The 12,572-nt window shown below is 38.5% G+C and overlaps 1 protein-coding gene across 1 annotated transcript in view; it reads left to right on the forward strand.

Annotated features, from left to right (window-relative positions):
• The window catches only part of LOC107675622 (von Willebrand factor A domain-containing protein 3A-like), a 26,653-nt gene extending 16,979 nt beyond the window's left edge, over window positions 1-9,674 (forward strand). The window contains exons 19-33 of the mRNA XM_016470023.1: window positions 365-485; window positions 2,892-3,084; window positions 3,435-3,505; window positions 4,534-4,680; window positions 5,326-5,401; window positions 5,663-5,767; window positions 5,887-5,984; window positions 7,149-7,301; window positions 7,390-7,498; window positions 7,780-7,924; window positions 8,164-8,308; window positions 8,452-8,603; window positions 8,759-8,876; window positions 9,055-9,152; window positions 9,254-9,674. Coding sequence (XP_016325509.1) covers window positions 365-485; window positions 2,892-3,084; window positions 3,435-3,505; window positions 4,534-4,680; window positions 5,326-5,401; window positions 5,663-5,767; window positions 5,887-5,984; window positions 7,149-7,301; window positions 7,390-7,498; window positions 7,780-7,924; window positions 8,164-8,308; window positions 8,452-8,603; window positions 8,759-8,876; window positions 9,055-9,152; window positions 9,254-9,293 — 1,771 coding nt within the window. The 3' untranslated portion in view covers window positions 9,294-9,674. The remainder of the gene's footprint in view (window positions 1-364; window positions 486-2,891; window positions 3,085-3,434; window positions 3,506-4,533; window positions 4,681-5,325; window positions 5,402-5,662; window positions 5,768-5,886; window positions 5,985-7,148; window positions 7,302-7,389; window positions 7,499-7,779; window positions 7,925-8,163; window positions 8,309-8,451; window positions 8,604-8,758; window positions 8,877-9,054; window positions 9,153-9,253) is intronic.
• Window positions 9,675-12,572: the final 2,898 nt, after the last annotated feature.

Raw genomic sequence — 12,572 nt, forward strand, 5'->3', positions numbered from 1 at the left:
ATGTTATATTTGCAGCAGCAGTATTTCTTACATGCTCACAGCAGCATGTTGTGGATGTTTTGGCAGTAGCAAGTCTCGGTACTTGCTCTGCCGCAGCAGCAGGGTAGCAGATCTGTTCCGCCAAGACCAAATACATTAACATTGTCATGTACATTACCATGCCAATCCCTGAGTTGTCATGACAGAACTCCATTTCAGTTGTGTATTTCATTCTAGCAATTGTTTTTGTTCCCAAGTTCAGTTTAAGTTCATCCCAAAACATTTCCTAATATAGCCTGTTCTGCTTTTCAAGGTCTAGAGTTTAATTGAAGCCTAGAAAGAAATAGTCTTTTGGTGATAAATCTTGTTACTTACAAACTCTGAGACCTCTGTGTGTGTGTGTGTGTGCTGCTCTACGGTGCGCTCTAGAGGGGGAAGCGCAGGAAGAATCATCACTGACTCGAGGCGTGTACCTCCTCACCACCGGCATGCCAGATCAACATATGGTTAGTTGGACACTCACGGTTCATTTTAATCACTTGCAAGCCAAGGTCCTGTCACACGTAGTTCCCAGGATGTGGATTTGTTGTCTAGTGGCCGTCACGTTTCTTGTGGCCTTCAGTTATTTTGTTGATTTTACAAGAGAACTATTGAATGCAGCCCAATGGAAGACTTTTTCATCCAAAAAATAAAAATTAGCTTAAAATTGACAGGCCATCCGTGATGTAGATGTAGATGAGTTTACTCTTTCATTGGAATAGTTTTGGAGAAATCACTTGCTCACCAATGGATCCTCTGCAGTGAATGGGTGCCGAATTAATCGAAATTAAATCGCAAAGGCGATGAAACACAATTAGGCAGAAGCTGCGATTGTCATGAGTATCTTTCAGTGAACTTGGAGTGAAGCACGGTTCTGTGATCAGTAGTAAATCTCCATCCGAAGGCCAGAGGGCGCTCTCGCGCGGAAAATCCAAATATGCCCCGAAGAACAAATCCAGGAAATGCCTATCGCTGCAGCTGAATAATATATGGTTTATCTGAGTTCTTATTATTATAATTTTCATCATAATAAAGTATATCTATAATGAAATGCTAATCGACATAGACATTATCACTGCTTAGAATACAATGAAATATTGTGTGCCTTAATTATTCTGTTTAAGAAGCCACATCATCTCACAGAAGGATTTATTTCAAACACTCGACTGACGTTATGAAGTGAGTTTGGAGTAAAAACATGTTATTAAATGTGGTATTTTCACGTGCTCTCAGATGGAGCAGCATTTATTTCACAGAGCCGTAGTTCACTGAGAAGACACGCAAACAGCTGTCATTATCGCGAACGATTTAGTCGATTTCATAATCCTACGATTATATCGTCTGCGATTTTGAACGCAATTTTGCGTAGCTTGTCAGAGAACTACGGCTCTGTGTAGTAAATGCTGCTCCACCTGAAAGCAGGTGATGGAGATTTACTACTAATCACAGAACCGGCTTTACTGACAAAATGTGCATGACAATCGCGATTAATCGCGTTCGATTAATCGTGCAGCCCTACCATCAATTAACGTCTTGTGCTGTGTGTTTGTAATGAACAAATCCATCATTAAGATGTTTTTAATCTTCAAACTGTTGCTTCCGGGTAAAAGATTAGTCTTCCATAATATTGCTTTCTCCAATGAAAAAAACATCTCATCTGAATCAGGAGAGTAATATGCACAGTCAAAAACATCTCGAAACAAATATGTCAGTGATGTGGGAGGACAACAGGGGATGGACTTTTTCCCACTTATTATTATTAACTTATTATTGATTATGGACTCATGTTTTGGCCAGAAGCGATGGTTTAAAGTTAAAATGCCTTAATGATGGATTTTTTTTTTCTTTTCTTTTTTTACAAGCACACAGCTTTTTGCTTCACAAGACATTAGTCGATGGACTGGAGTCGTTTGGATTATTTGTGGATTATGGTGATGTTTTTATCAGCTGTTTAGGCTCTCATTCCGATGGCACCCATTCACTGCAGAGGATCCATTGGTGAGCAAGTGATGGAATGCTACATTTCTCCAAAACTGTTCTGAAACTCAGAAACTGTTCATAAATTCATCTACATCTTGGATGGTCTGAAGGTGAGTAAATCTTCATCAAATTTTCATTTTTCAAGAGCCCACTTGAGACCCCTTTGTTTCTAATAGGACATAGTTAACAGCAATGTACAATGGCATGGGCTATTATATGAAGTGTCTTTCTTTGTGTCATTGTCACATGGAGGATTTTGTAGTTTTTGTTGTTAGTGTTTTGTTATAGTGAATGTTATTTGAACATAAACATGCAAATAAAAAAAATCTTTTAATTGGACAAATTAATTGGCATAATTAAAACTCATACGTAAAACTCTTTATTTAATTCATTTTTCAAAATATAGTTAATATAAATGATACACATATAGAATAATGTCCAATGAAAAATTAACCATTTTTAAATTGAAAAATAAATGTTTAACATTTTTAAACTGTTTAGTTAATGTTTTAAAGTGTGTTTCTTTTAATTCTATTTATTATTCAATTAAAAATTACTTAATTAAATTAATGTATTAAAATATAGTTAAATACAATAATTAAACAAAAATGTGTATTAATTTGTCAATTAAAAAACTGCTTTACTTCTTTCAAATTTATGTTCGAATTATTAAATATTACATAATTAGTCCTAGTCCTCCATATTGTTCTTCAAATGTTGATATAGTGATGAATTGCTAAAAACCATGTTGAACCCTTCAAAAATTACTGTGCATGCCGCTACTGCCCTCTGCTGTTCAGAAATAAAAGGTTTCTGTATTTTGATACAGATGTATCATCACTTTTTTCTTCTGCAACCTAATATCAAAAAGCATTTTTGATACTCATCCTCAGGTTTCTGTCACTGCTTATGTGTCTGAGCGCTGCAGCGCAACAAACCTGAATCTCCACGTGTGCCTGTTCACCGGAGAGGAGGACACTGCCCGCTGCCCTCCGCCCCGTTACACCACCCGGACTGAAACCGCCCGGGCTTTGAGCGGCCTGGCACACGCGGGCAACGGACGCTTCCTTTGGATGACTGACACTGGTGAGAAGAGACTGTCGTATGAGTGTCTGAAGGATAGCTGACTGACTTCTTCAGGGAAGATGAGTTTGAAGTAGATGGTAGGACAGAATTACAGGAACTGCAGTAAAAAGAAGTTTTAGATTAGAATGGACGGACAGTCCATCATTCAGTTTTATTTTGTTGTTCAGCTTTTGAGACGGTTCCTACAAGTCCCTAGAGCTGTTTACTTGAGCTCTGAATGTTGTGCTGCTTTTGTCTCTGTCATGTGTGCAACACATGGTGCCTGAACCCAGTGCAACTTACAATGGGAAGTCTTGTGTTTGTGTGTGTGCAGTGGAAAATATGAGCCTCTGCCTCCTCTTTCCCTGCAGGCATCGTGGAGAGTGATGACATCAGTGCCCTAATTGGAGAAATGGAGACGGCCGTTAATTATTATCAGAAGGTGAGTTCAGAGCAGTGTGTTCCGGGCGCTTTTCTCACATGACCTGTACGTGACCTGTGTCCACAGTGTCTAAATAATTCATGGGAACCCAAAGAAAAGTTTGAAACACCTGCAAGAAATGATCAGTTGTTGATGTTTAGAAAGGTTCATCCAGGTCTTTGTGTTCATTCAAAACCAGCTGGATTTGCTGAAAATGTTTCATTGCTCATCCGAGCTGCGTCATCATCTCTTCAATCAAGTCCAGTTGCTGTTAAGGTCACAGTGAAATCACTAAATCAATGAATGATTGAGACTGTTTACTTTCTTAATGCATACACTCCTGTTAAAATATTTTGGGTTCAAGATTTTTTTTTTTTTTAAGAAATTAATACTTTTTATTCAGCGAGGATGCATTAAATTAATCAAAAGTGACAGTGAAGACATTCATGTTACAAAAGATTTCTATTTGAAGTAAATGCTGTTTTTGAACTTTGTTCATTAAAGATGAATAAAAGCGGTTTTCAACAGTGATAATAATGAGAAATGTTTCTTGAGCAACAGATCAGCATATTAGCATGATTTCTGAAGGATCATGTGACACTGAAGACTGGAGTAATGACACTGAAAATTCAGCTTGGCGTCACAGGAATAAATTACATTTTAAAATATATCCAAATAGAAAACAGTTATTTTATATTGTAATAATATTTCACATTTTTACTCTCTTTACCGCATCAAAAAAATCAGCTTTGGTCCGAATAAGATACTTTTGGAGATAAATGTTATTTCAAAGACGAAATCCCAAAGTTGGCTTTGTAATCTTTCATCAATATGTATTTATTTGCTCCACCTTAAACAAAACAGCTTTTCCACCCCCTTTTCACAATCCAGTAAATATCCAGTAGATAAAGTCTCACCCTACATTTTTCCATCAGATTACCAAAGTAAAATGGATCGCTAACACCGTTTCATGTTGACTATATATTACCTGCAGTTGTTGCTGATGCTGCATAATTGTAATGCTTCATACGTCCATGTTTTTTCTGCAGTGCTCTGAATTAGTGGACTCTCTGATCCAGAAGGGCTCTGACAGGGGTTTAGGAGAAACATGTACCCCATCCATCAAACCCCGGGCCTGGGCACGCAAAGCGCAACTGCCATCTCCTCGACCCACAACACTCAGCCTTGCTAGACTGGTCAGATCACTCTCTTCATCTCACCATCAAACATGTTAAATGCTTGTTCCGTCATACTGTCTGAAATGCTATGCTGAATATGTTCAGCAGCAGCATATGTTGTGTTTGAGATGCTGGTGTGCTGGTGCTCTCATCATGCTTCATTACTAGTATAATCAGTAAGACCTTGCTTTCATCAGCTAGAATTTACCAGTGATTAGTTTCACATAGCCAGACTTTTCAACAAGTCCTGTTCAGCTGATTCTAGCTGAGAGCCATCATGAAATTCGGTTTGTTTGGTTGATATGCGCTGTTTAAGTACAGGTGTATTTGATTACAGACTATGTAAACCATCTTAGAAATGCATACTGGTCTTTTGAGTAGGACACTTAAAGGGATATGAACTCTGTCAGCGTTCATTCACCCCCACGTCATTCCAAACCTGTAGTTATTTCTTCTGCTGAACACGAAAGAAGATATTTTGAGGAATGTTGATAACCAAACCGTTTGGGTGGCCATTGACTTCCACTGTATGGGCAAAAAACACTAAGTCTGGAACAACATGAGGGACTAAATGATGACAGAATTGTAATTTTTGGGAGAATTATGCCTTTAAAGATGTTTTCATAATGAATGCTTTTTCATCATGATGTATGACGTGAACAGGAAAGCAGGCAGAAGAGCTTGGCACAGAACAGCTTGACTTGGAGGCCGAACAGCTCTAAAGCGGTTATCCCACCAGGTGTGATGACTTATTAACATCCTGATTGTAATTATTAGAGATCACATACCAAATGGTCTCTATTTGCCATGCAAACTGTTTGTTTTCATTTATATTCTAAATACATTTTTCTTTATATTGCTGCAGATAAAGTATCTCATTCTGTCCACGTCAGATTCTGAAAGCATGTCAGTGTCATGTCAGAGACACACTACTAAATGCTGGACTATTTATTTGACTCATGGTGCATTGATATAATATTTAATTGGTCTTTTTTGATAGTCCAGTCAGCTGATATCAGCACAGCAGCAAGGCCGTCGAGGTCTGCGGATCAGAGGAAAACCAACGTGTCTCAGTCTGTCTTCTTCATGGAAGACGGCAACTTGGGTTAGTGGAAATGGATTTCCCTGTTTCTCTGGCCATAGCCAGAAACATTAACACATGAGATCCACACATATGCATTATTGGCTCATATTGTGTCATATAGTGTTGATTGTCCTATCTAGGTGTTATCTTCAAGAAATATCCAAAATCAAAGAGTGTGCGCAAGTCTATCGCCACTGTTAAACTACCAAAACATGAAGACATCTGTTCAACTAAACAGGTACTGTACTGTATTACCAGTACCATTATATTTTTTTAATAAAAATCCCTCACTTTTTGCTAATTCCTCCTAAAGTTTTTAAGCTACAGAAATTGGCACACCTTTTCTGTTCTGACCTGTTCTGACCTGTATTTTTCACGTTACAGGTATGTACAATATGTAAGATTTTTTTTATTAAAATATCCAAAAACCACTAGAACAGAACAGTGTTATATATTTTGCTGACTTGTGTACTTACATTATCCCAAATGTTTCGAAGAATGTTTAAATCCAGAGAAATAAGACATTTTAACTAGTGACACGGAGCGTGTCCATAGTGTCATTGTGTCGCCTGCCAATGACGTCATAACCCCTCGATTTCCGGTTTTGTAGAAAACATGGAAACACCAAAGACGCTTTAATATGTTATGTGTTTTAATAGACCGGTGGCGGCCGCACAGAGTAGCATAATAACAGAACTTTCAAATGTATCTAGTATGATAAAACAGCGCTGCTTTACCCCACATACGCACGACCGGAAGGACGACTGTGGCATAATAAAAGCTCCGCTGCTTTCGAGCCGTGTGTCGCGCTCGTTCAGCGGCCTCATTTCGCTTCGACGGCTTTCAGCCTCACCCTGGTTCATTTTACTAGTTAATAAAACATTAGCTCATCCATGAACATGATTTCTGCTCGAGTCCCGTCGGATTGCATCGGCTGTGGGGATGAAGACCACAACTCCCATGATTCCACACTCAGTCACGAGCTCATCCATGAACATGATTTCTGCTCGAGTCCCGTCGGATTGCATCGGCTGTGGGGATGAAGACCACAACTCACATGATTCCACACTCAGTCACGGAGTCATCAAACTACACCTTTGTCTCTGTTTATTTTGAATACGCGCCCTCCAGCGGCGAAAATTACATATTGCGCCTTTATTCTGTCTTTCTTTCTGTATCACCTTAGTAACTGGCTAGCATTCAGTTAGAGCACCTTAGTAAACTGCCTAGCAACACTTTAGCAATCACACTAAACTCTTTCGCAAATGCTCTAGCTCTAACATCTCAGAAAAACCTTAGCAAATGGGATAGGACAGGACAAAAGTGTTTGAATACCCATCTTACACGCAGGAGTCAACAATGGAGCAAAGGATTCAATGTTTATGTTTTTGTATTCTTCAAGTGGCTGAAAAGGTTTGGTATCAAGAATCTGAAGTTGGACCTTCACAAGCTGATATCTGGACCTGAATGCTGCCATCACAACAAACTGGTGCCATCCGTCCAGAAGAGAGTGTCTGCGAAATACTGCGCCATATTCCCTAGTGTCCAAATCAATGTATGCACATGGCAGTCTGACATCATACTGAAAATATGTATTTTGGTTTGTATGTTTAGTATGCCATATATCTTAATATTCATCATAGGGGACTGTGAAACACTTGCATCTGACTCCTGGTGAGTTAAAGCAGTACCTCAATCAGACTGAGAAACTCATGCAGCGCTACAGCCAAAGACTGGAGTGGTTACTGACAGGTACAATACATGTATCCATCGCAAACAATGTTAAAAGATGACTGACCAAAAAAAAAAAAAAAAAGTGTATGGCTCTGTTCCAAAACATAGTCATGTGCCTGCACAGGCATCATTTAAGGGTTCATAGGATTCTTGCGGCATGAAGGCAGTTCCAGAAGGTAGGCAGTGTGAAAAGGATTTCAGTCAGCAGAAAACAGACAGCATGGATGCTCACTAGGTTTTGGAACAGATCCTGTTTCTTCTCGTTTTCCTGCCATGTGAATCCTTCCATTTGTGAACAGGCAGCAGGCGTGTGTTTGGATCGGTGCTGGAGAAGATGGTCTGTGTTCTGCTGGATGTGTCTGGATCTATGGCTCCCTGCCTCCCTGAGCTCCAGAAGGAGCTGACTTTACTGATCTGGGATCAGCTGCATGCCAACAGCGTGAGGTAAACTCTTTTTTGCTCTAGAGGGAGATATACAAATCTTTTACATACTCACATACTTACATACCCGTCTTCCATTGGTTGGTCAAACAGGCCCAAGCTCACACCATACCTGTAGGATGAGGAAATTTGGCTGTTTTCCCAGAATAATACACTCAAAAGCTCAGCAGCATGGTTTGTGACGTGCTGAATTTGGGTCTGTTGACAGGTGTCTCAGTGACTGATCTGTGTGTGTGCGTCAGGTTTAATATGCTGGCGTTCTCTGGAGAGGTGCGGATGTGGCAGCCGGCGTTGGTTCAGTCCACAGAGGAGCTGTGTGTGGAGGCAGTGCAGTGGTTGAATCAGCTCAGCACACATGGAGCTTCCTCCACACTACAAGCACTGCAGGTACTCCGGCAACAATACTCACAATAACTACTTTTGTATGTACCGTTATTACACAGCTTTATGGAAAAACATAGCCCTCTTCTCTGCACTCAGTTCTTCTTGTGTTTGTAAGTGTGACTGTGTGTCGTGCATCTTTGCTCCAGACAGGCTGTGGCTTTGCAGATGCTGTGGGTCTGTATCTGATCACTGATGGGAGATGTGACTCCAGCCACAGTAGGATACTGACAGAGATTGAGACACTGAGACAAGAGAAGGACTTCACCGTCCACACCGTCGCAGTCAACTGCCATGACAGGTTAACCTGCATTGGATATGAATGTGGCCAATTGTATCGATCCTTCGTCAAGATTATTTTGTATTTATTCTGGCATTTTTTTGTTTAGTCCCATCACAGAAAATCTAACTTTAGCAACATATGTTATATGTTTAATTGCAATTGTTTTTAAACAGAGCATGCAGTGAGTTTCTGAAGAGTCTGGCCCATAAAACAGGAGGACGATTCCATCAGGCTCCTGAAAACACAGATAGAGCTCTTATCAGAAAACTCCTGTCAGATCCGTGCAGTGCGGTATGTACATGCTGCCTAGTGGTGATTTCAAAGAGAAGGGCTCAACATTTCTTCAATATAATTATAGTGCATGAGGATTATTTTGAATTGGTTTGTAGTTTTCAACCTGTTCAAATGCATTTCTGCAGATTCATTGTTATGAAATGATGTGCTGATTCTTGTGTGTCCTGAAACAAAGGACCCAGTGCTTCCAAAATGTGAGGGGGATGATCTAAGGAAACTATCCGAAGAGATCGAGAAGCTGAGATTGTTCCAGAAACAAGCTAAAGCTTTCAGGTTTGTGTTCACTCAGTGCTTATGCTGTGATACACAGGCCTAGTGTCGATTGGTGTTATTGTAGACTTTTTAATATGGTGATTTGTGTTTTGTTTTCGTAGGGAAACTAGTTTGGAGTCGAGGAACCAGAAGGGAACATAGACATTGATCTCCACGCTTGTTCAAATCACGACAGCTTTATTTATTCAAAAATATCTCTGGCAAAGGCCTACACAAGGCCTAATGTAAAATAATTTGTTAATAATTAAATATGGCATAATAATACTTTGGAAACATCGTAAATAGATATAAAAATCATGGTTAAAAGAAAAAAAAAACTTTGTTTAAACCTTGAAATTTTATGTGTGGCATTAACTCCTTAGCATTCTGGGAAAATGTAACTAAGCACAAAATTGGAATGCTAACAGGTTAAATGTTTTTTTTTTTTTCAAATTGTACTTCATGAGCAACAAAAAAAAAGTGTAAAAACAAATGTATTGTCAATATATGTACAATGTAGCATCAAAACAGTGGGGGGGAATCAACTAATCTGTATTATTGAAAAATATATGAGAAAAAATTTATTATATAAAATAGATACATTAAAATATATGCAAAATACATTTAACTGAATATATTTTGAATATATATTGCCAATATATTTTATTGATATACTATATTTTAAACGTAATGTATGCCTTTTTGTGTGAACGTTTGTTAAAAGACAATTTTCTGTCCTTTTACAGGATAAACAATAAAGCTGTTTGAATTCGAAAATTGAAAATTCCACCGCTTACATGACGTCACAAATATTTCGAACACTTCAAAGAGACGCTAGTCAGTGTGACATCACTGAGCCTGGCTATAAACACTGGGCTTTTGTTCATGATGAGAGCAGCACTGGTTACATTTAGGTTCCGGGGTTCACTTGCCCACCCTGGGTTTATAGGCGGCCTGAATGCTTTAGTTTAGATCAGACTGGGGGTGGGATGGATGGGTTTAGCGTCAGGGACCCCCAGGGCACCTCGTGAAGCTACAGTAGAAGGAGGGCAAAGCCTGCAATGTGGGTGGGTGGGTAGCAGGGGGCGCCCTAGATCATAACCATCTTTAATACTGTGTTTCCAAAGATAGACTCAGCATCACTCTTCACGCTTCACATTACACGTCTCACACAACAAAGTTCCAGAAAGTATCATGGTATTACCATTTTCTACACTCTTCACACCACACAATACACGTCATAACAAAATACCAAAAAGTAGGCTTCCATATTATCATGGCGTTTTGGACATGAACCAGAGTACCATATAATGTACAAGAATTCCGTATCATGCTATCATATCTGTAGCATTTCATTTAAAATGATCATAAGATAAAGATAAAGTTGTGTTAAATGCTCGGTATAAATATAGCTACATTTTTATTACAGAAATAGAAATGCACTGATTTCAATCATCAGTGAAGTCGCCATGAGCCAGAGAAAGAGAAGGCCTTTTTTTCAAATGTTTTTAATATTCAGTGATGAAAAGTTATTTAGTGTATTAGTTTGAAAAATGCAGCATATTCTATGGTCTGTCTATTGCAAGATTGCTTTTTATTCAATGTATCGGTCACATACAGGTATAACTAAGACTGAACAGTAGTTAGCCTAGTTTTAATTAGTTTATCTTGATGTGAAAACGTTTCAGCTTTTATTTTCCTTTTTCGCCCTGAAGAAAATATCACAGGTTCATCAAGTTCGTCGAAATTATCCATCCTCGATCACTTTTACTCAGCTTTGACGAAACTCCTCTCAGCTAGCACGTCTTTTCAAAGTGAACGTAGCCTTGTCACCTGACCTGAATACAGCACACTGATTCGCTGAAATGGACTTATCGGCTTCTGTTCAAAAACAACAAGGGTGCTTATCGGCTTCTGCAGTAAAACGTGAACTCGTGATGCCTTGAAAGTGGACAAAACCGGCTTTTTTGACAAAACGTGTTTAGGGTTCAGATGTGCTACATGTGGAGAATACATTTTTTGAAAGTGGCGTTTATCGGTTTTTGCAAACGAACTCTTCATTTCTACATATGCTAATTTATTAATAAATATAAAATAAAAACAAAAACTAACAAAGAACAACATTACCAGTATTAAGCCCCAGATTAATTTGCTTTCTGCAGAAGGAGAAATCCATACAGATTTGTAACAACATGAGGTGAGGATGAGTGAGTGATGCTATCCATCGATACAATTAGCTCTGCCAAAATATGTCAAATTTACTTGTAGGCTACTTTTGATACTTGATATTTAAGTAGTTTTTAATATTAGTTACTTTGGTACATTTAGCATTCTTAAGTAGCTATTGTTCTGTCTTAAAGGGGTCATATGATGTTGCTAAAAAGAACATTATTTTGTGTATTTGGTGTAATGAAATGTGTTTATGCGGATTAAGGTAAAAAAAAAACACATTGTTTTCCACATACTGTACATTATTGTTTCTCCTCTATGCCCCGCCTTCTGAAACGCGTAGATTTTTACAAAGCTCATCGGTCTGAAAAGCGAGGTGTGCTCTGATTGGCCAGCAATCCAGTGCGTTGTGATTGGCCGAATACCTCAAGCGTGAGACGGAAATGTTACGCCCCTTACATACTGTGATGCCCTGTCTGGCCGGAGCGATTAGACAATAACATGAAAACCCATTATAAACGAGGCATTCGCATCCAGTGGGGACATAATTATGGATTATAATGACTTATACTGTCTAAAATTAAAATCACATCATATGACCCCTTTAATTTACTTTAAAGGGGTCATATGATGCGATTTCAAGTTTTCCTTTCTCTTTGGAGTGTAACAAGCTCTTGGTGCATAAAGAAGATCTGTAAAGTTGCAAAGACTAAAGTCTCAAATCCAAAGAGATATTCTTTATAAAAGTTAAGAGTCAGCCACGTTTTGCGCATCGTGTGTGTGTGTGTGTGTGTGTGAGAGAGAGAGAGAGAGAGAAAGAGAGCGAGAGAGAGCGAGAGAGGTTTACAGAACTTTATTTGAACAATCTTCACATTAACAACTCGCATAATAAATATAAGATTTAAAAATTCAAACTCAAATGTCCATCATTAACCATACACAAAACATCATTAACACACCACATGTCATTGAAAACAGTCTCATTATTTACAAGACTATAGTACGCAAATTCTATTTTTAGTCTACCAGCTACTAATTTCATGAACATCACTTCAGTGTTAGTACTATTAAACTGTAACCCTTGATTTTTTCTGGTTTTCCATATTGCCAGTTTTGCAGTACCTAGTAAATAATTTAACAGACACATCTTCCTTCTTTCTAAAAAATTATATTTCACACCCCCTATAAAAACTTGTTCTGAGAAATCTTCACCAAAAGCTTGAAACAATCTATTAAGAACGTCAAAAAGACCTTCTAATCTTTTACATTTTA

The sequence above is a fragment of the Sinocyclocheilus anshuiensis genome, unplaced genomic scaffold (genome assembly GCF_001515605.1).
Source record: "Sinocyclocheilus anshuiensis isolate Anshui unplaced genomic scaffold, SAMN03320099.WGS_v1.1 scaffold2214, whole genome shotgun sequence".
NCBI classification, from domain to species: Eukaryota; Metazoa; Chordata; class Actinopteri; order Cypriniformes; family Cyprinidae; genus Sinocyclocheilus; species Sinocyclocheilus anshuiensis.